The sequence below is a fragment of the Empidonax traillii genome, unplaced genomic scaffold (assembly GCF_003031625.1).
Source record: "Empidonax traillii isolate 1590-97213 ecotype Southwest subspecies unplaced genomic scaffold, ASM303162v1 scaffold136:size1122602, whole genome shotgun sequence".
Lineage (NCBI taxonomy): Eukaryota > Metazoa > Chordata > Aves > Passeriformes > Tyrannidae > Empidonax > Empidonax traillii.
In genome coordinates this window covers 212,600-233,650 of record NW_020955329.1, presented here as the reverse complement: position 1 = coordinate 233,650, position 21,051 = coordinate 212,600, and the positions used below count along the sequence as shown (strand labels likewise).

Sequence of the window (21,051 nt, the reverse complement as noted above, 5' to 3'; positions counted from 1 at the left end):
GGGGGGCGGTGAGAGAAAATTGGCCCAGAGCAAACTCACAACATGACCTGATTAGTTTTCAGTCTTCAGGAGGGCTGCTCAACTCTCTATGCCTTCTGCTCATATTTTCAGCATCTTATTCTCCATGGTTTTACTCTTCTTTTCTGAAACATTACTTAAGGATTAAAAGCTGTATTTATCTAATATAAAAAGCAACTTTCACACTCAAGCCCACTGATTTTAAGTGGAAATAAAAGTATTCTAATTTATTCTTTCACATTAATAATCAGTAGGAAAATATTATCCCACTTTTGAACATTCAATTCCCTACAGCCTAAAAAAAGGGAAGACCTGGGACAATGTACTAGGGAGACAGGCAGACCTTGACCAGCTGTATGTAGGCACTTCGTGCTATTAGATGTTCTCTGCAACATTTGGCTGACTGCTACTCCGCTGGCAGTGTTCACACAGGACCTGAGTGGTGTCTGCCATCCTAGAGATGTATTTCTCAGATCCTTTGGGACATCCCCGGTGTCATTAGGCTTGCTAATAATCATAATTCACTGAGAGTAGCCCCGCAGAGAAGGACTTAGGGGTTTTCGGTTGGATGAAAAGCTGGGCATGAGCCAACAGTGTACCCCTGCAATGCAGAATGGTGGCTGCATCAAAAGCAGCGTGGACAGCAGGTCAAGGGACATAATTCTCCCCCTCTATTCTGCCCTCATGAGACCCCCTCCCCATCTGGGGTCCTAATGACAAGAAAGACAAGGACCTCTTAGAATGAGTCCAGAGGAGGGCCACCAAGCTGATCAGAGGGATGGAGCACCTCTCCTGCAAAGACAGGCAGAGAAAGTTTGGGTTCTTCAGCCTGGGGAAGGGAAGGCTCTGGGGAAACCTTGTATCAGCCTTCCAGTACTTAAAGGGGACCTATTCAAAAGATGGGGGACAAACATTTTAGCAGGGCCTGTTGCAATAGGGCAGAAGGGGTAATGATTTTAAACTTAAAAAGTGTAGGTTTAGATATATGAACAAATTTTTTTACTATGAAACGCTGGCCCAGGTTGCCCGCAGAAGTGGTGGTTGCCCCATCCCTGGACACATTTAAGGTCAGCTTGGAGAGAGCACTGAACAAACTGATCTAGTTGATCCTGCTCATTGCAGAGGGCTTGGATTGGATGGCTTTCACAGGTCTCTTCCAGCCCAAACTATTCTATGATTCTATGATCTTTAAGGACCCTTCCAATCCAAACCCTTTTATGATCAAGTCTTGATATCTCTGTTAAGCTGTCAAAGATACAGATGCTGCTGTTGGACATCTCCACAAAGTTGTTTTCCCCTTATTCAATCCTTAGTAAGAAAAAAACCTGAATCAGAATGAACAAGATTTTATTTTTTTTTTCAAGTCATTGACTGGATTAGGTGTTGCAAGTGTACATGTATATACATATAGCTACCTATATGCAAAGTACAAAGTATACATACCATTTCTGTACTTGGGTGGTTAGGATTTGAGACTGTCTAATGTTGTCTGACAAGGGATATGGCATATCTATAATAAGGCTAACAAGGGAAGTGAACTTTAATCATGTATCTAACAAACACTATTATTGGGGAGTTTAATTCACTGTGGCAACAAACAGCAGTTAATGCAACCAAGAAGTAACATTGCTAGAAATGTTGTGTAACAACGCAGACCTTAGAAAAATGCACACTTTTTTTTTTTTTCCCCCAAAAGGCTGATGAGATGCTGCACAATCTATTAAAAAAAGGAAAAGACAAGGTAGATACTCGTTCTTGATCTGAGAGGGCATTAGTAGCTCTGGATCCCCCCGTGGGCAGGAGTGGCTTCCCCAGTGCTTTCTGTCATAGCCAGGAGAAATTTTCTGCTATTTATCTCCTCTGGGACTGAAGGAGGCACAGAGATTGTCTGCTTAATTCATCGGTCCCACTGCTTCACACACACAGTTTTAACTTGACAGTAAGTGGCTATTTTAGAGCACAGCCTTATTTCAGTGCACTGTTCTGATGCTATCTGTGCTTATAAAATGATGCTGTCTTTGTTGACTATATTCTGTTTGGCATTCCAAAGAGCAACCGTAGAAGATATATAATCCCAACTTCAGTTGTGCTTTGTAATGTTGTAGAACATGTAGACAGCATATATTGTAGTGATATTTCAGAGCAGTTATATTCCTAGAACCACAGTCTGCATACCTCTTTCATGGAGAAATCTGCCACCTCCATCTCACCAAGCTTTCTACTCTTCTGCCCAAGTGTCATATTTAGGAGCAGCAGTTTCTTTCAATGATATTTGAAGTTTATTTGTAAAGCCACTGCAAATCCAGAAATTGCAACGTTTTATGTCAGTGGTACGTCTTCAAATACTTCAGCAAAATTCACTCATGTACCTCTGTGATGTGATAGCTTTCAAGCACGCACCAATCTGCCCTGAGTCCTTTGCAGACACTGGAGTACTCATCTCTGCAACATTTGTTACGGTGCTGGTTCCTAAAATGATTTCAACAGGTGAAGGGAACTGAGAGACTGCAAAAGACTTGTTCTACTAGTTGATGATGCGCAAACCAGAATCTTCTAATCTTTGGGCTTTTGGTCCTTGTCTTGGAGTCTTCTCTTGTGACGTGAGCACCAAAAGTTACACTGCAGTGAGCAGAGTCCTTCTCTTCCCCTTGAACATGGCCAGCAGCCAACATCCATAATCAGCTCTTACAGCTGAACTGTGAGTCTCACAGCCCTGGGTAGATCTGAAAATGGGTGTTTATTGAGAATGTGATTTGAAACCTAAGCATCCTGGATTATAACTGTTCCCAGATCTCTTAAAAGGCCAGCTACTTCTATGCACACTGCCTAGGAATTTCATGGGAGCTACTGAAAATCAAAAGCTAATTTATTTATTTATGTTTTTTAATTCAGCCAAAGCTTTTGTCCTAATAACTTCCCACATTATCTATTCATATAAGTTATATGCAGTACAATATTCCCTTCTACAGATTACACATCCTCATCTTTATTCTTGCAGGTTTTGGCAAGGAGGTAGCAGGAGAGAAAGGAAAGATCCCAACTACTTTCTGTAATTTAATAATGTCATTTGTTTTAACAGTAGGGATAACACTAGTGGTTCAGTTGGTTTGCATGTGTGTGAATTAATTACATCAGAGTAAAAATCACATTTTAAAGTTAAAAAAACCTAGATTTTAATTGGGTTCTTTGTGATGGATGTTTTGCCTAAACAGCAAACAGAGCTCTCAGATAGTGTTTCTATTTCAAAATTGGTTGCATTTGGTTTAATCATCAATGTAAACTGATGCTTTAAAAATAATTAACAACAAACAATTGCTAACTGCGTAGAAAAACACCCTTCTGAGGACAGACTTTACCAGAACAGATGATTACAAAAACTTTTTTCTACTGTACAAATAGAAAATCCGTGAAGGAAGCATTATTTAGTGATTCTTAAAACTACTCACAGCAAAGTAAGAGGAGATTTGGATGAGAGGAAAGGCAGAATCCAGACCTGGAAATGTTTATTTACTATTGCAGTTCTAGTAACCTCAGTGATTATACCCATAAATAGATACTAATAGGCAAGTTTTCACATCAAAATCCATAAGCTAATTGTATTTCATTTCCTATTGAAAACCTTCTGTGAAAGACAGAGATAAGATTAATTGGGTAGTGGATCTTTCTTCAAAAAATTACATAAATGAAATTTTGTATATAGTTAGGAGGAAACGACAGTGTTGTGTATTGCTTATGTTCAGAAACTGGAATATGAGCTAGGCAGCATGAAGATGGTGACACTACAAAACAGAAATAAAGTAATTTTAATAAAGTAGACGTAAAAATTCCCTTTATCCTGAATTTTGAAACTAAAAGGTAATATCTTCCATTCAGCAAGAATGAATTATCCCTAACCCTATTTTACAGTATTAGGGATAAGATCACTTGCTTGACCATATCACAGATGCATGCCATTTGGTACTTTACCAAGTAATAGCATGGCATTTTTTTTTTCCCCCACTAATTCTTACCCACTGAATATGTAATTTATATTTTTCCAGATCAGGAAGTTGGAAAGTTAAGGACTAAAAACGTGCTTTGCTGATTTTCTTGTTGTGCTGTATCAGTTGTTAGTCTCTGTGTGTGAATTTTCATGTAAGTGCTGATGTAGCTTTGATATCTCCAGGAAAAAGGCTGCAAACAATTTGGTTCCTTCAATATAGTTGTGTCTGTGAAGAAGGAAAAAAAGACAATGAAGTCCTGTCAGGCTGTTCTGCTCTTGGAATTAGCAACATAATCTAGTGAAGTTTTTAGAGTCTTCAGAGGAATTTGCAAGATTGCTAACCCCAAAAAAGGACCCAGTGCACAGAAATGATGGACATCCTTCAATTTGGTACTCTTCTAAAGGATTCACTTCAGAAAATTTTTCCAGTGTTACATCCCCAAATTTCTATTGTCTGCAGCTATAAGTGTTGAGGCTGTAATGAGGGGAAACAGAAAGCAATTTGAGAATTATTGCAGTATTCTCCAGTTTCTGGAGTTCAGCATGAGCAGACTTGGAAGCTGCACAAGCGTTCAGGCAACACATTGAATAGTGTCTTGCCATAGTACCTTGAAGAATGAGCACAAGTGGCTATTTGTGCCACTTTAAACTATTTTTTATATAATTACACTAGTTTTGGTCCCTGAAACATAAATGTATCTTGATAGCTGTTTATACAGAAAACCATCAAAATCTTTACATAGCCATGAGCCTGCATATCTATGACTTGCAAGCTTCAAAATGGATGCTGTGACAGAAGAGTGCCTGACTACATCACCATCTTTCAGACTAGAGGCAAATTTCGTTGCAAGGGAAATGAAAATTGCCAATGTGATGTATTTAAAGACTGTGTAGACACTCAATGAAAAGCATATAGCATATAGCATATACGATAGATTGGGAATTTTGCTTTCTGCTTAGCATAGCAAAAAGTTTGCTGGAGACAGTAGTTTTGAACTGTCAAATGCACAGCAAAGCTTCCCATCCAGCCATGGTCATTTGTGGGTACCAAGGGACTTCAGTTCTCCTCCCTTCTCTAACAACACAAACAGATAAATAAAAGAAACCTGCTTATTTTCTCATTCTGAGAGTGCTCCCCATCATCAGCTGCTCCAATTGGAAGCATCATCACACTTTTCTGCGTTATGGTCTGGAACATTCTGGCAACAGGAATTGTTGAACCATCACGAATAAAATCTGGGTCTTCTCCAAAAACTGAAATACGTGGGAAGAATGAAATAATGATTAAGTGAAATCAAAGTGCTTTTTTTTCTGTTTCCATATATTTAAGCAGATAGCTGATACCAAGAGCTTCTAAGTAGAAATGGTTTTGAGTGTGTAGCCAACTGATTTCTGGTTTCATATCAGCACAAAAATAAGTAAATGAGGTCTTTTGGCTACTCCTAATAAACATAACCCAATTTAGCAAGGTTTGAAAGATGTTGCTGAGTTGTTTTATCAAAATCAATGAGATTATAGGGGTAAGTGGCTGTAGCACTGAATTGGGAAACCTCTTTTTCTCTGTTGATGAGCAAATTCCCCTGCACACCTGCAGACACATTAAGAACTGAAAAAAAAAGAAGGAACACACCTGTTTTTATTGCCCTTCTTGCTGCTTTATAGGATAGATCATTAACATCAGCAAGCCAGGGCTTTGCACCCAAAGGCATGGATACTTTCAGTTTGTTTGGACTGTTCCTCTTGGAAAAGACACCCTCCAAGTGTTCCACCACCTGCCGAGAAAACATTTTGCAGTCAGACGCTATCTTCCTGTAACTCCAGTTTATACCCACATTCCCATTTCCCTTGGAAACAAATCAGTGCTAGAAACATTCAGTTTACTACAAGTCTAAATTTGTGAGGTGCTAAGAAGGACTCAGTTTATACAAGAGAGGCCAAAGAAAAGGTTTGTCTCTTACCTGTTGTTTCACAACCGAAAGGTCCATGTGGGGGACCTGACGAATTGAGAATTTGCCGATTACTTTTGCTGGAATGACCGTTTTAATTCCTGGTTCATGAAAAGCTCCTTCGATCCCATGAATAGAGAGAGAAGGGTAACGCCACAGATGTAGAAGTATTTCTTCCTTCAAAAAAATTTTAGTTGAAAATATAAGGGATGACACTGAGCCATTCACAATTTATATAAAGTAGCATGAAGAAACAAGCTTTTGCCATCCTAAAATTTGTATTTGGAGACCTCTGTATTTTAAAGATGTTTGATTTTTAATTTAAACCCATACACATATATTTTCATTTTAAAAAACTACTATTTCTTTGAGTCATAGAAAGATTCAGATGATAACAATTTTTCATGCCAAATTAGAGAAATGGAGCATTGTCCTAAAGTATCTTGATGGTAGATTTTTCTAGTGCAAAGTAGAATCAGAGTGAGTTCTGATCTATTTGTTTATCCCAGAACTAAGCATGGGAAAAACCGTTCAGCCAGACCTCTCCCAGATGATATCAGTGAAGAAATTCTACTAAGGAACATTAAATAATACCATAGGTAAGATGATAATTTTCAGTAATCAAGTTTTTCTGGAGAAGATGGACAGGGGAAAGCAAATTATTATTCTAAGGAAGATAGGAGAAATATATAAATTATTAACTGATCTTCATGCAGAACCTCAAGGTTCTGCTTTCCTTCTACTCCTGTTTTGAGACTAGATCTTTATCTACACATAAAATTTGAACCACTTCATCCTCATATAGGTAAAGCATCAAAACTCAGTGTAGCTACATTCTGCTTTCATATTACTGGTTATTACAGTCTAGCTTTAGCTAGTGTGGAAGCTTTATCATGGAAATAAAAGCATCCATGTTAGTACATCTTATACCAGTATAATTATGTTAGTGATAAAAAAATGAATCACTCCTTTCCCCCAGCTCCCACTCTTGCACAGAGATGTTTCCAAGCCAGCCGTTACCTGCTGTTTTTTATTTAGAATGTAATTTTTAATTTGCTGGTAAGGAGAGGCTTATAGCTTTGGATGCTTTTTTTTGGCAGACACCAAAACCTGCATTAAACAAATAAACCCCATGCAAAACATATCTGCCTCAAGCTGCCTTCCATTTTTGAGAACTGAATACAACTTCTTTCCTACCATTTAAGCTAAATACAGACATTTTAATTCTTATTTTATTTGGCTGGTTAGGCTTGGGGTGAGAAAAGGGATAGGCAATGAAGGGAGAGCAATACTGTTAGTTTTGCATTATTCCTTTTCATTGATTATTCATATTTCATATCCCTTTCCCCAGATGCAGTGCCTTACATCTTTGGCAGACTAATTTTATTTACTTTCTACTTCTCAGTGCTCCTTTATTTTATTTTGAGTTTGCCATTGACTGAAAATATCTTTCGGTTTGGCTTTATACATAAATGCTAAAAATGAGTGATTTAAATTCCTTCTGCATAGTATTTACACAGATATTTTGTTACCTTGGTGCCAAAGAGGAATTTTTTCACACCACTATTATTTTTATGTTCTTCTAGATCAAATTCAATCGATTCATATAATTTCCTCTCCTCCTCTGTCAGGGCAGCAACACTGTCATAGATTCCAGGGATCATAATATGACCTGTGGGATCCACAAGGCTGTCTACAAAATAAGATAGAGATATCAGTACAAGTGGAACCTATTTTTTCCATTTAGCAACCATAACACCTTTTTGCTTCTACCTAACTCTTTACCAGATTAGCAAGCCTAACAACTGACAATTGTTTGCATCCATCAGACTTGATATATTTTCGTATTTATTAAGAAAACTATTGAGCTGCTGTTTGTGTGTAGTGTGTGGTACATCAGCCCAGCTTCTGACATGAAAACATCATCCCAAGACACAAATTAGCATTAGAAAGCCAGGTTTCGTTATGTGTGTATGCATTAAAGTTTCCAGCAATCCTTATATGTTCTTAATCGACACCTGACTGACATCAGCTTTACATGTCTGAAGTCCTGGCCTTATTGGGGGCATTCCCTTCCTCAGCTGCTGTCACCATGGCTATGCTGAGGTTTGGAAATCTTCCTTTAATCAGACTCGCCTTATTCAGATCAATTAAACACGGTACTGATCTTTGTTAGGCTGATTCTTAGCCACTGCTCCCCAGTTACTCCCAAGCAGTGATGTGTGTTATTACCTAGCAGAGCTATCAGATCCATCAGTGGCTCGTGAATGATGCCTCCAAAAGTTCCAGAGTGAAGGTCCTTGCTGCCACATTCAACCTGTATCAAAAACACCAGTTACATGTAAACACTCACCACCTTATTCCTCTGTGAGTGTTTGTTGTCCACTGCGACTGGCAGTTTCAGTTTTTAAATGAGACCACAAATGAATATAAACGATTATTTGTTTCTATTTATAAAGGGAAAACATCGTGTCAGGAACAATACACTTTGGTAAAGCGAAATGGGTCTCTGTCAACCACTAGAGAGAGAACTTCAGCTGTCTGTAGCACTTACACATTTCATGGAATCACAGAATATGCTGAGTTGGAAGGACCCACAAGAATCATCAAGTCCAACCCTTAGCCCTGCCCAGGACTATCCCCAAGAATCACGCCCTGTGCCTGAGAGCATCATCCAAATGCTTCTTGAACTCTGTCAGGCTTGGTGCTGTGACCACTTCCCTGGGGTGCCTTCTCTGGGGAGCCATCAAGTGCCCAATCGTAAAGGTTCCCTTGTATTCCCTCTTTTGCTTCAGTAAGACTAAATACATCATAAGTGAAACATTTGCATATTACTGTTTCTAATGTTGGAGAATAAATTCTTCAAGTTGTCTATCCTTTTTATTTAATGCAAAATCTTCATAACAAAGGCAAGAATGTATCTTACTTGTTTTATATTAGAAATATATGTCCAACCTTAATTCCAAATTGCAACAAATAAAAATTTATAGGTCTTTTGAATCATATGGCTTTAGAATAGATGCATTTGGGTTATTTAATGAGTTTTTTCCAGACATATTTTCATACCTGGCTTTATCATAAAATATTTTCCTGTAACAAACTTGTTTATTCTTCTCAAAACCTCATTACAGCCAACTGTCTAGTAGCAGCCAGAGATCATTTCTGATGTTTTAATAGCATCATTTTTCTTAACCAAGATTTAGAAGAATTGAATCAAGGCTGCCAAGGCTCTTTTGGTTAAAAAAAAGATTAATTCTTTTTCAGGCGTAAAGGTTAATACAGATTTTCCTTTAGTTCTCAAGTTCTTTAATCTTCTCTCTGAATTCCTTTTATGCTTCATCAGGAAGCATTTCCAGATGAGAAATTTCTGCTCCTTATTTTACAGTAGCTCACATTGGCTGCTAAATATAGCATGTTGGCTACAGTGCACTTTTATTCACTCCTGTCAATGGTTACAAAAATCTTGTGTGGTTTTTAAACCCAGACATCCAAATAAACTGATTTCCTTTAGGCAGATTCATTGCACTGAGCAGTATCTGCTGCAAAAGGGCAGAGCAGCAGAAGGAATAGTTTTGGAGAGACTTGGAGGCGGGGTGTAGGGATGATGCTGCAAGAGAACTGAGTTGATGTGCAGAGAGGAGGATGAGAAGAGACTGGAAGAGTGGCAGAAGAGTAATGGAATAGGAAAGGGATCATGGGAAGATAGGTAAGTGGAGAAATTATGATTGAAGAGAAGTTAATGGAAGTAAATAAGGCTAATTGAACTGAAATGAGGGGGGAAATCCGTAGAAGCCAAAAAGGATGCAGAAGAAAGCTCTGTAATTGTAAATATTAAGCTTTCCCTCAGTCATTCTCTACATGTAGATGTAATTACAGCTACATCACTGCTCCCTATCAGAGGCTCAGTTCAAATGAACCTGTGTCCTTTACCTCCACAGAGAAGCAGGCATTGCCCCGACTCCCATACGTAAGGGCAGGCTTCTTGTTGCTGAGCCAGAGGTTGTCCGAAATTACAGTGTAATCAATATCAGAGAAAAAGTGCTGTTTTTCTTCTTCAAGTAAGTTTTCTAGCCCCAAGGACCCTGCTTCTTCCATGCCTTCAATTACAAACTTGAAGTTCACTGGCATAGCCTAAATTAATGTTAGAAAAGTCTGGATAAGAAACAAGCATTTTCAAAAATAAAAATAAAAAATAAAAAATAATAAAAAAAGTGCTTTAAAATAGGAGCAGACTGTCTTGATGTAACCTTGTGTTAGGAAAAGAAGGATGTAGGATATATATCTTGCTTCAGTAGAAACATCTGGTGACAGACACATTTAGGTTCTCACAAAAACTTGTTCTTTTCCCCATATTTTTATCTACTTTTTGTTTTTGAGGAAGAGTAAGTGATATCTTTTTTGTGTGTTTTTTCAGAAAATTTTCTAGAATGTCTCATTAAATGGGCTTTCTCTCAGGGCTATTCAATAATCTAGTGGCTTTGGAAATTCTAACTGTGTAATAGCAGTTACATTTTCACTGAATATTTCCTTTCTCTTGTGTTTCCACTCTTACTGCCCATGCAGGAACCACTGGCTGTGGTTTTCCCAGTGTGTTGTCTATCACCAGATTTATAGGGTGATAAAAATGTTGCCACTGATTCTACTATAACTGTTGTTTTAGCACTCATGAATTTGCGTGCCTGCTGGTTGATAAGGATGCATTTCCAAGAGTAATTAGGAGAACCTTTATTATGGAATAGTGGGAGCTGGAAATGCTGACACATCCCATAGGGGATATAAATTTCAACTTAGTTTCCTGTTACAATTCACTTTCTCATTACAGGTTTTAAGATGTTTTCTCTTTTGATTCAATGCTCAGATTAAAGGCAAGAAGAAATGTGTAAAATAAAATGAACTTGTGTCACCGACAGTTCATCGACCAGCCACAAAAATTTTAGAAACAAACTGTTCATGAATATTGTTTGATGGCCTGTGCTGTTTTCTAGAAGGGCTTTAAAAGACAAAGATTTCTTTTTGCTTGCTTGTTAAAATGTAAAACTAGCTATATAGTAATTTGAAAAACTGGAAAGATGAATGAAGTCAGACCCACAGCCATATTTACTTACAACAACTGCTCTTTAGGCATGTAACATGTGTGTTTACTATCACTTAAGAGACATCAAGGTCTATTCAGTACTATAGATGCAAGAAAAACGTGCTTTCAAGAAGCTTGCAAGAGGACTTTAAAAAAAATCAAGACTTAATGATCAATTTGTGCCACAAAATCCTAAAAATGGCACAAAACTGTTCCTCAGCACTCTAAAAGAATATGTAGTGCAAATTCACCTTAAAGGATGCTAGTTAACCAAGTTATTAGTTTAGAATATATATTGGTTTAGCTTTGTATTGGGGATACAACTAAACCAAATTATTAAATGATTTGAAGATGACTATACTGGTCATTGTAGTAATATAGGCAAATGTTTGACCTTAAGATATGTCAGTCTCTGAGTGATTGTATTTGTACTTTGTTAATGCATCCATTCAAAGCATTTGCTTTGATAAACCTAATCTATTGGTGACATAACAGCCCCTTATGTAGGAGCATTTTTAGATAATTATTCTCTTCATACAGACACATAAAATGAAGGTATCTTCAAAAGTAGGCAGACAAAACCAAGGATCAGCAGAACGTAACAGCAGAGAGGAGTCTTCATGAACATTCTGTAATATCTTTATTTTACCATTTTAAAAGCTCTCAAGAGAATAGGGTATCAAAGCTGTGTAATGTATGCAATACATATTGAATGCTTCCCCATGGGTTTTCCTCTGCTGGGCAATGGCAGCAATACTGTATTTACACTGCATACAGATTGTTCAAAATAGAAGTGCTTAAGGACAAATTCTTACTGGAGTGAGACCCAGTTGCCTAAACGATGCAGTAGAAATAAGCTAATATTTCAAAATGTATGCACTCTGTTGGATCAAAAATGTATCATCTAACTCACAGGAATAAATACAAAGACATCCCTCCAGAAATATAATAAATAGTAATAACAAATAAATAATAATAACAATAATAATAAACAATAATAATGAAGTCCTCATTGATACCTACTAATTTCAAGGCTCTAAATGTTTCCACGGCATTTATCCAGGCTAAGACAGGTCCCTTATTGTCTGTTGCTCCACGTCCATAGAGGTTTCCTTAAAAAGAAAAGAGGAATGTTTTTAAGCATTACTTCAATGCAATCAGAAAATTCCAGTTGCCAGAGAAGCTGTAGTGATGTGTGAAGTGAAACAAGTGAAGTGAAGTGAAGTGTCAAAAGATTCAGGATTTCACTGACTCATTTTAGATAAGGTGATGAGTGTTCAGGTGCTTCCCGATGGACTGGTGCACTTTTTTTTTCATCTCCTTCCTTTTACATACATCATACTGTGGTTTCTGCTGCATGCCAATTTTTGAGCTTGACTTTTTTCCTCAGGAACTGTTTGTTCATACCAGACGTGCCTGGAAAGTTTGCACAGTATGCAACTTCTGGACACATCAACCAAACCAGGTAACAAGCAGCAAAAACCCTACCATAAATACCATGGCAGAAGTATGAAGCTGCAAATCTAGGTATGTAACTTCTTTTTCAACTGTACAGTTATACACAGGGGCAGATTTCAGTTTCATGTGCAGTGATAAACTTCTGTAGCAGTCCCCACTGGATACACTGGAGACAGGAGAATTACTCCAGTAAGTCTGTTTGAAATTGGTCCCAGCTGATGAGAAAGGGTGACTTAATGTTTATAGTACAGGCCTGGGAATCAGGATTTCTGAGGTCTTACTTATCTGCTGACCTTGCCATTTCTGCTCCTTCAGTCAGCTGACTGCAGTGGAAGGATGATTACCTTAAGGAGGGGGAGGGTAGCTCATATTCTTCCACCACCAATGCTCTTTAGCTCCAGCGTGGCAGGTGGAATTACTAAAGTGGCGTGAAGCAAGGGCAGGAGGTTTGAGGAAGGATAATGGTTGATACAAAAATCCAATAAGAATTTTTAAGCAGAAATGGATTCTCTCCTGAAAACTCTATAAAGCAGCTTTAACCTCCTGAGGCTACTCCACATCAAATATTAGGAAAGATTTCCACCGGAGAATTCCTCATGCTTCGGTTAAATATACGGGAAGCCTCCTCCCACTCAGAATCTCAGTCGTGTGTTCAAATAATGAAAAAAAACCTTAAGATTTTTACACACCATTGATTTCAGTCAGTGTATAAGGCTCAGTGTTCCAGCCATCTTCTTTTTTGGCAGGCTGCACATCCACATGACCATAGAAACATATGGTGGGATTTTGTGGATCCTTCCCCAGTTCCCCAAGAATCACAGGAGGCAGTGGGAGGTCCTGGCTATCAGGCAGCTGTGGAGAAAGCAATGAAGGAAAAAAAAAAAAAGCAATGAAGGAAAAAAAACCCTTTGAAAAGAAATATACAAAAAGCCCTGAAAATCTCAGTATTGAAAATACTTCTACATACTTAATGGGCTTGGATTCAATTAAGTGCACAAATTTGACTGAATCCTTCTCTAACCTATTCAGAGAAACTAAAATTTGTTTCCCCGCCTCTTTAGATACTGCAAGGACTTTATGAAGCTCTTCTAACGTTTTATTGTCAAAAATGCCCTTCTTACAAACTCTCACTTCCTAGCACTGGAGAAGACAGAGCTCAGTGTGTGCTGTAGAGTCTGTCGTGGTGCTGAAATAGTCAAAAGCCATACAAATTAATTTGGGGTTTGATTTCACCACAGACAGAGAGCAGGAGGCCCATAGCCTCAAATATAGAAACAAAATAAAGTGTTGCTGGCAGGAAGCAGCAGCAGCTATGTCAGACTGATTTGAAAACAGCTTGTTAAGGCTCTAAATCCTGTAATGTACCTCTGTGCAGAACAGAGTTCTTACATGGCCCAATTGCTTTCTTTAAAGCTATCAAATTACATAACCTGAAATATTGAAGTGTTGCTGTACTATAAGGTCCTTGTGCTAAGACTCTCAGAATCCTCCCCAGAAGCCTCAGAAAAAGGAAAAGGGAATCACTATTATTGAACTTTTGAATTCCTGTTAGAGTAGAAATGTAAAAGCCTGGGGCAGAAAAGAGCCCCCAGCTACAGTAAGGTAAGTAAATTAGAGACAAAAATTTCTCAGAGATTATTTTTTGCTTTCCAGCAATCATTAAGAAAATAGCCCGCATCATTTGCCAGAAGCTCCCAAAACCAAAGATGATACCTTAGATAGATAACCTTTTCTGTCTGACAATATTTTCTGTGCAAGAGCTGCCTCACTCATATAGAGACTTCGGTGACAAACAATGCGTTATCTCTCGTGCGTCACGAGTGAGAAGAATGTAAAAACAAGCCCTGGTAAAAAACTCAGTCCTTTTACTTTTGCAGACTGCTTCTCTCCAGTTAAAAGTATCAAACTCCCTGCTGCAGAGAACATCTATTTGCATTTGGATTCTTTGTGTGTTTTCTAAGTATGTTCTTGGACAGTCTGGGGAGGGACTGATTTCAGCAGATACCATGTAGGTACAGGACTATTGATAATTGATAGCTAGCTACCAAAAATGCCATAATGTCATAACATACATATACACAGCACTGAATGCAATAGGTAGATCACATGCAAATATGATGATTTAAATCAAAGAATCAGACAGGCACCTGATGTGACCCCAGGTTTACTAAATTGACAGTGGCTCCCAATGCTGCAAGTCTGTCTGCTGCCACTACCATCATTCGTACTACTTCTTTCCTCAGGTCTGGTTGAACAGAGTCGCTTTCCACAGCCACCCATTCCTTAAGATTCTGCATAGGAAGAAAAATGCACTTAGATTACCCAGAATGTTGTGGTGTTTTGCCCTTGACATCAGAAATCTCACACTGGAAGATGGTTTCCTTTCTGTATCATCACAGCAATGTTGTAGATACTCTAAGGTTTCAGAATAAAGATGAATTGCTTAGATGTTTCCCCAGGGTTGAGATCCCTGATTTTCTGAAGAGGAAGGGTGCTCACACTTAGGCATTCACATCATCAACCATGGATTTAAAATCCAGTGGAACAGGAGGTAGATGCTGACTAGTTTACGTTGTAGGAATTGCATTATGTACAAACTACCTTGGTGGCCCTCGAAGGGATTCAGAAATGCTTGTAGCTTTAAAGCATAACTGATACTGACTGGACTAATTATGTTCCTGCCTTTTCACAGCGGGCTCACAAAAATGAAAGCACAAATCAGCATGGAACCAAGACTCCTCTCCTTGTCAAGAGCAAACCTACAGCAATCAGTTCTGATGTAAAGCAAGAGAGCAAGTATCCTATCTGGCTTGCCGTCTACCATGCAGTGCATTTTGGCTCAGTGGAACCTCTCTCTGCACACACTCAAAGGATGCCCACAACTATCTCTTTTGTGGAAGTCCATGCAAATCCCTTTTTCACCACTAGTGTCCTCAGCACAGTCCATCCCCTTGCAGCCTTGCTTTGTGAAGTTCATGTTCCACTCTTGATGCCAGACCTGGAATGCTGCCCACTACCTTAGTGACAAACACTTCTTCAGAACACAGCACAGGCCTCTGGGGTACCAGCTCCGCACTCACCATTTCATGGCAATATAGTTCCTACCTCAATGAAATCATCTTGATGTGCATCAATGTACTGGAAGATCTCTATCTCCAGAGCTGAAGCGGATGAGGAGGACATTACTGCCTTAGGGAGCAACACAGGGCTGAGCTGAATGGTATCTGAAAGTTTAGGATAAAATTCAATATGTTACAGACATCCTGCACTTCTTTTCAGTGCTAGAAATCATAGACAATTCCAAAGTCCTGAGCCTAATTAACTCTCATTTAATCTCTTCAATCCAGGAGAAAGGGTACCTGCAATATTTTTTCACATAAAACCTTCAAATGACTCAAAGTCAAGTTGCTGAAACAAAAATTTGAGAAAAATGACTGAAGAGTGAGCAGCTTCGCAGTTTCTGCTTTATAAGTAAATTAGGGGAAACATTTTCTAAAGGAACATTTGTTGCATCAGTTTGCAAGGCACAAATGTCAAATTGTATGTTCTGGGAAGACTAGCACCCAACACCAAGAGCCCACGGGACTCATCTCTCTTTCTTCATTTCCAGAATCTTAGAATGCCCTGAGCTGGAAGGGACCCACAAGGATCATGGAGTCCAATTACGGGCCCAGCACAGGATCATAGAATCATAGAATTAACTGGGTTGGAAAGAGACCTCCAAGATCATCAAGTCCAACCCTTGATCCAGCCCCACTGTGATTATTAGATCATGGCACTCAGTGCCACATCCATCCTCGTCTTAAAAACCTCCGGGGACTGTGAATCCATCTCTGGGCAGGCCATTCCAATGCCTGATCACTTTCTCTGTAAAGAACTTCTTTCTAATATCCAACCTAAACCTCCCCTGACAGAGCTTAAGCCCGTACCCTCTTGTCCTCTTGGATAACTCCAAGAATCATACCATATGCCTGAAAGCATTGCCCAGATGGTTCCTGAACTCTGCCAGGCTTGGTGCTGTGACCACTTCCCTGGGGAGCCTGTTCCCATGCCCAACCACCCTCTGGGTGAAGAACGTTTTCCTGATATTCAGTTTAAACCTCCCCTGACACAACTTCAGGTCATTCCCTCGGGTCACTGATCACCAGAGAAAAGAGATCAGTGCCTGCTCTTCCATTTTCCCTCCTGAGGAATGAGACCTCCCCTCACTCTCCTCTTCTTCAGGCTCAACAGACCAAGTACCCTCAGCCACTCCTCCTAAGGTTTCCCCTCGAGGTCCTTCACCATCCTTGCTGCCCTTCTTTGGACACTCTCTGTCAGCTTAATATCTTTCTCATATTGTGGTGCCCAAAGCTGAACAAAATAATCAAGGTGAGGCTGTGCCAGCGCAGAGCAGAGCAGGGCAATCCCCTCCCTCAACCAGCTGGCGATGCTTTGTCTGATGACCCCCAGGACATGATTGGCCCTCCTGGCTGCCAGAGGGAGGGAGAAAAATGAATTAACTCATGCACATTCCATAGTTAACATGAATAAGGGAGAACAAGCCTTATACTGAAAAAATAGCTTTTGTTTTTGAATAATTGTCAATACTGAAACACTTGATAAGTGCAGAAGGCACCTCTCTGCCATCTTGTTTTTGACAAGATAAATAAAGATTTAAAAAACATAAGATTTTAAAGTGTGTTTTTCTTCATTCCTGCAATTTTCCCTCCATGTTTCCTTGAAGTTGTTGCTGTAGTGTCTTAAATTGGTAGAGTAATACGTGAATGCTAGATACTTGGTTGGGCTAAATTCAGAATAGCTGTGGTATTGGGCTATGATGGGATGGATTCCAAGGTCAAAACCTAACACTTTTATTCAAAAAATATTCTATACTGGTAACAAAATGTGCAGTTCCAAGCCCATCCATAATTCCTTAACTTTGATGCATTGCTAAGGTGATAGGCTATGGTAATATTAATAATTTCTATTATGTTTCCCTGACAGAGAAGAAAGATTGAAAACCCAAGCTTGATGAATAAGATGAGGGAAACATTGTTCCTTTTGGCTGGAGATCCTGGCTGTATGAAGGATGGGCCCCATTTTCCAGCCTTCCCTTAGGAGCAAGGTTGCAAGGTTTACTTCACTTCATGAAGTAAAGCTTTGAGAAGCCCTGTAGATGTTATCCCCAGTGTCCATTTCCTGAAACTGGAAACACTGGTATTGAAAGAGATCAAATGCTGACTTTGCAGGAGAGTGAAGCTGCAAAGCTGTGGAGATGACTTGTTAACTGAGAGAAGAAAATCTAAATTTGGGTGTAATTTTTAAGATGGAGAGATTAAGTGTTTAATTAAATTATTTAAATGTAGAACTATTTTTTAAACACTGATACATGCTGAGGAAAAGAAACCCAATCTTAAGTGACGATCAAAGTACCATTTTCTTCTCACATTTTTTTCTCCATAAAAAGGTAAACACTACCTCCAAGAGGTGGATCTAAACAACAACCCTCTTTAGATATTATCATCACTAGTCACAGCAGCAGCAATTTGGCCCAAAGCAAAAGGGATTATTACAGGAATTCTTGAAGCAGCATGGGAAAAAATCAAGACATTTCAAAAGAATCAAAGCAGCTTCTGGGATTTAGCAACAAGGGAGGATGAGGTTTTGATAGCTTAGGTTACAGTAATTTTTGAATTGAACTTCTGCGGGTAAGGCTTAACAACAGGAGTTCTGCAACAAGCACCCCAGACTTGAACACCCCTGTCTGGCTATTTCTTCCAGCCTCAGACTGTGCAAGTGGCTGCAAATATTTGGCAACTGTGCATTTTACAGAGGACAATAGAAGTAGATCTCAGAAATGGTCAGGAGAACATCCCAGGCTTCACAGGATGGAGGAGAGAGGACTGGGAGTACCATACTGGGATGGTGATAACTGGTCCCTGATGAACTGAGCTTCCCTGACACAGACAAGATGCTGGCACTTGCTGGAGCAGTACCGGGGTAGATACAGGAGGGCACTTGAGCCGAAACACTGCAAGTCATGTCTGAAAGGGGCCCAAGGTTCCCTGATCAATATTAAGTAAAAGCTGACCATTTATGCTGTTTGCTTCTCTTTTTATTGCTGTGTGCTTTTGGGGTGCCAGGCAATGGCTCTGCTTGTGTGATGTTGCTTGATCTCATTCTAGCCAGCAGTGAGTTCCAAGAGAGCAAGGTTATCTTCACACTGGCCCTTTTGACAGATAGAGTGTATTCTACCTGTGAGCTGGGTCTTGCAGAAGGGAGCTGATTCCCACACAAGCTGAGGAGAGGATGGGACCCCAATAGGTACATTTGTGAGGGCCTCCAAAAAAGTGCAAGGCATCATGCCTCCAGAAGAGAGTGATAGGAATGGGCATTGTACAGTGTGGTCATTCATCCAAAAATGGGATGAAACCTAGTTTTGCCATGAGCATTGCAAACAGGCAGGTCAAGAGATCCCAGCAAGTGAGGATTTTAATCAGATGTTTATCTAGAGAGACTTCAGGGCCATTATCTTCATTTACCACAAAGCCTGCTGGATGCCTCAGGTTCACACATATTTCACTCATTTTTTTTACCTTTGTATTTCCAAAGCTCAGTTTGGAACATTTGTAACAGAGGCCACTGAATGCACCCTCATTTAACCCTACTGTAGAAAACTAGTCAGGCTTCACCAGGTTCAGTTATGTACAAAATAGACATTTTGGTTATGCCACACTTGAACAGGGAGGATCATAGCACAGGTCATAACAGAGTACTGCTAGAGTAACCAAGCTCATGCAATGAATTTAAGTATCAGTGTCTCCATCAAATATGATTTTACCTCTTTCTAACTGAATATTCAATTTTGCTGAATTCTATGCATTTACACTCTAAAAAGAATGAATATATATCTATATCTATATATCTATATCTCTCTCTATATATGTAGTAGTCACCTTATGGTGACTTGAAGAAACACATACCTTTTAATATCAGAATCACAAAATGGCTGCTTGTACAGGGGATGTGTGCAGAGGTGATGGTATCTTTTTCTTTTTATCTTGGTTAAGTGCAAATGACCTGGAAAGATGCAGACAAGAGACAAATGTCTTCATTATGTTTCATTAGCATCTAACAGTTTAAGAAAATTAAACAAGGAAGCTAAAATGCTGTGAAGGAAAAAAAAAAAAAAACAAAAAACAGAACAAAATAAAGCATACAAATAAAATCTTCTAGGGATATTTAAAATTATTCTGTGATATTTTTGAAACAGATAAACTTCAAGAAAAGCTTATAGAATATCACAAAAATAGTCCTAAAAACAAAAGTGAGTATGAACAGTGGCAAAGTCTGGAAAATGAACATGAGGATATACTTACAGATTAGCAGAGTGCACAAAATATTAATAATTCAAACAAGAAATGAGGTAGCAGCTACATTTGGCTGTGCTTGAGGGAGGGAGGGGAGTAGCTGACGGAACTTCGTGGTAATGCACTAGTAATACACAGGCAATGCTGCTCAGAAGCGTTTGGATCGCAACTGGAAAAAAGCTTATGTGGAAAAGGGAGTCAGTTTAATAAAGCTGTAGAAAGATTTCAGGCAAGGCTAAAATAGCTCTGTGTTATGAGGAGGGGAAAAATTATTTGAAAGGATAATAAAGCCAGGATTGCAGAGAATGTCAAACAAAGACTTCAGTGTTCAGTTTCAATTGTATTTTATTTTATGTCATTTTAAGGAGCAGTTGATGCTTTATAGGAAAATGTAGTATGCCTATTTCTAGAAATAATACATGGCAGTCAGTCGTACACTTTCTCTTCCTTTGTTCAAGAAGGTTTTGTGTCTCACTTCCTCTCATCCAGTTAAGCACTGTTAAAAGAAAACTTAGGGTTCTTGGGCAGTGATTTAACAAGAAATCCAAGTTGATTTTTTAACTAGGATGACTCTGATAAAATATCAACTAAACTTATAAACATATGAGAAGCAGTTCCTGAATGTGTTTTGATGCCCTCCTTGTCACTCCTGAAGTGTGTGCTTTATGCGCTTTCCTCCTTGGGATGCAGCACTTCAGGTGTGTGCAGGGACAGGGCTGCCAATGAAAACTGAACATTTTGCAACCAACATAGAGGAAAACAAAGTCAGAACTCATCCAGTTTGCAGTTAACATAAAGAACATTTGACATGGAAGGAGATAAGGATGTGTATGGCAGTAGGAACTAATTAACCAAATCCATTACTCCATTGAAAGGAACATTCCCTCTAAGCAATCACGTCAAGGAGGTTAACTGAGAAAATAGGGTTATTTAACTTCCTTAACAACATTCATTGATAAGTGGCATACCTTTAATGGAAGCAGGCAAATCAAGCGTCAGTCACTTCTCCAGCTGACTAGGTGAGTCACCTGGGGGAGGAAGAGCAGGATGATAAGTCTTCATGTGGCGGTTCTCAAGTCCAGTCCTGACCACTTACAGCCACTGTTGTTGTAATGACTAGGAGCTGCAGAGATCCAGATACCAGCAGGGAGATGAACACCAGCTCACAGTGCTGACTGCATTTGAAGATGGTTAAAGAAATAGCATCAAATTCAATAAACT

At 39.1% G+C, this 21,051-nt stretch overlaps 1 protein-coding gene across 1 annotated transcript; it reads right to left on the bottom strand.

The window, feature by feature from the left end:
- Positions 1-4,092: 4,092 nt before the first annotated feature.
- On the bottom strand, positions 4,093-19,482 carry CNDP1 (carnosine dipeptidase 1). Its single transcript, XM_027883913.1, has 12 exons — positions 19,444-19,482; positions 15,584-15,691; positions 14,626-14,769; positions 13,168-13,330; positions 12,044-12,132; positions 9,877-10,077; positions 8,179-8,263; positions 7,479-7,639; positions 5,959-6,123; positions 5,631-5,772; positions 5,107-5,254; positions 4,093-4,226 (listed from the first exon to the last, which is right to left on the bottom strand). Exons 2-12 carry the CDS (start codon positions 15,659-15,661, stop codon positions 4,121-4,123), a joined length of 1,482 nt encoding a protein of 493 aa, XP_027739714.1. The 5' UTR covers positions 15,662-15,691; positions 19,444-19,482; the 3' UTR covers positions 4,093-4,120.
- Between the last annotated feature and the right edge of the window lie 1,569 nt (positions 19,483-21,051).

Excerpts from the sequence above, each read along its gene's own strand:
- CNDP1 (XM_027883913.1), bottom strand. The coding sequence starts at position 15,661 with ATGTCCTCCTCATCCGCTTCAGCTCTGGAGATAGAGATCTTCCAGTAC. Across the intron at positions 13,331-14,625 it reads TAAACCTGGGGTCACATCAG|CTGCCTGATAGCCAGGACCT; the intron begins GTGCCTGTCTGA and ends CTTTCTCCACAG. Across the intron at positions 7,640-8,178 it reads GGATCTGATAGCTCTGCTAG|ACAGCCTTGTGGATCCCACA; the intron begins GTAATAACACAC and ends CTTATTTTGTAG.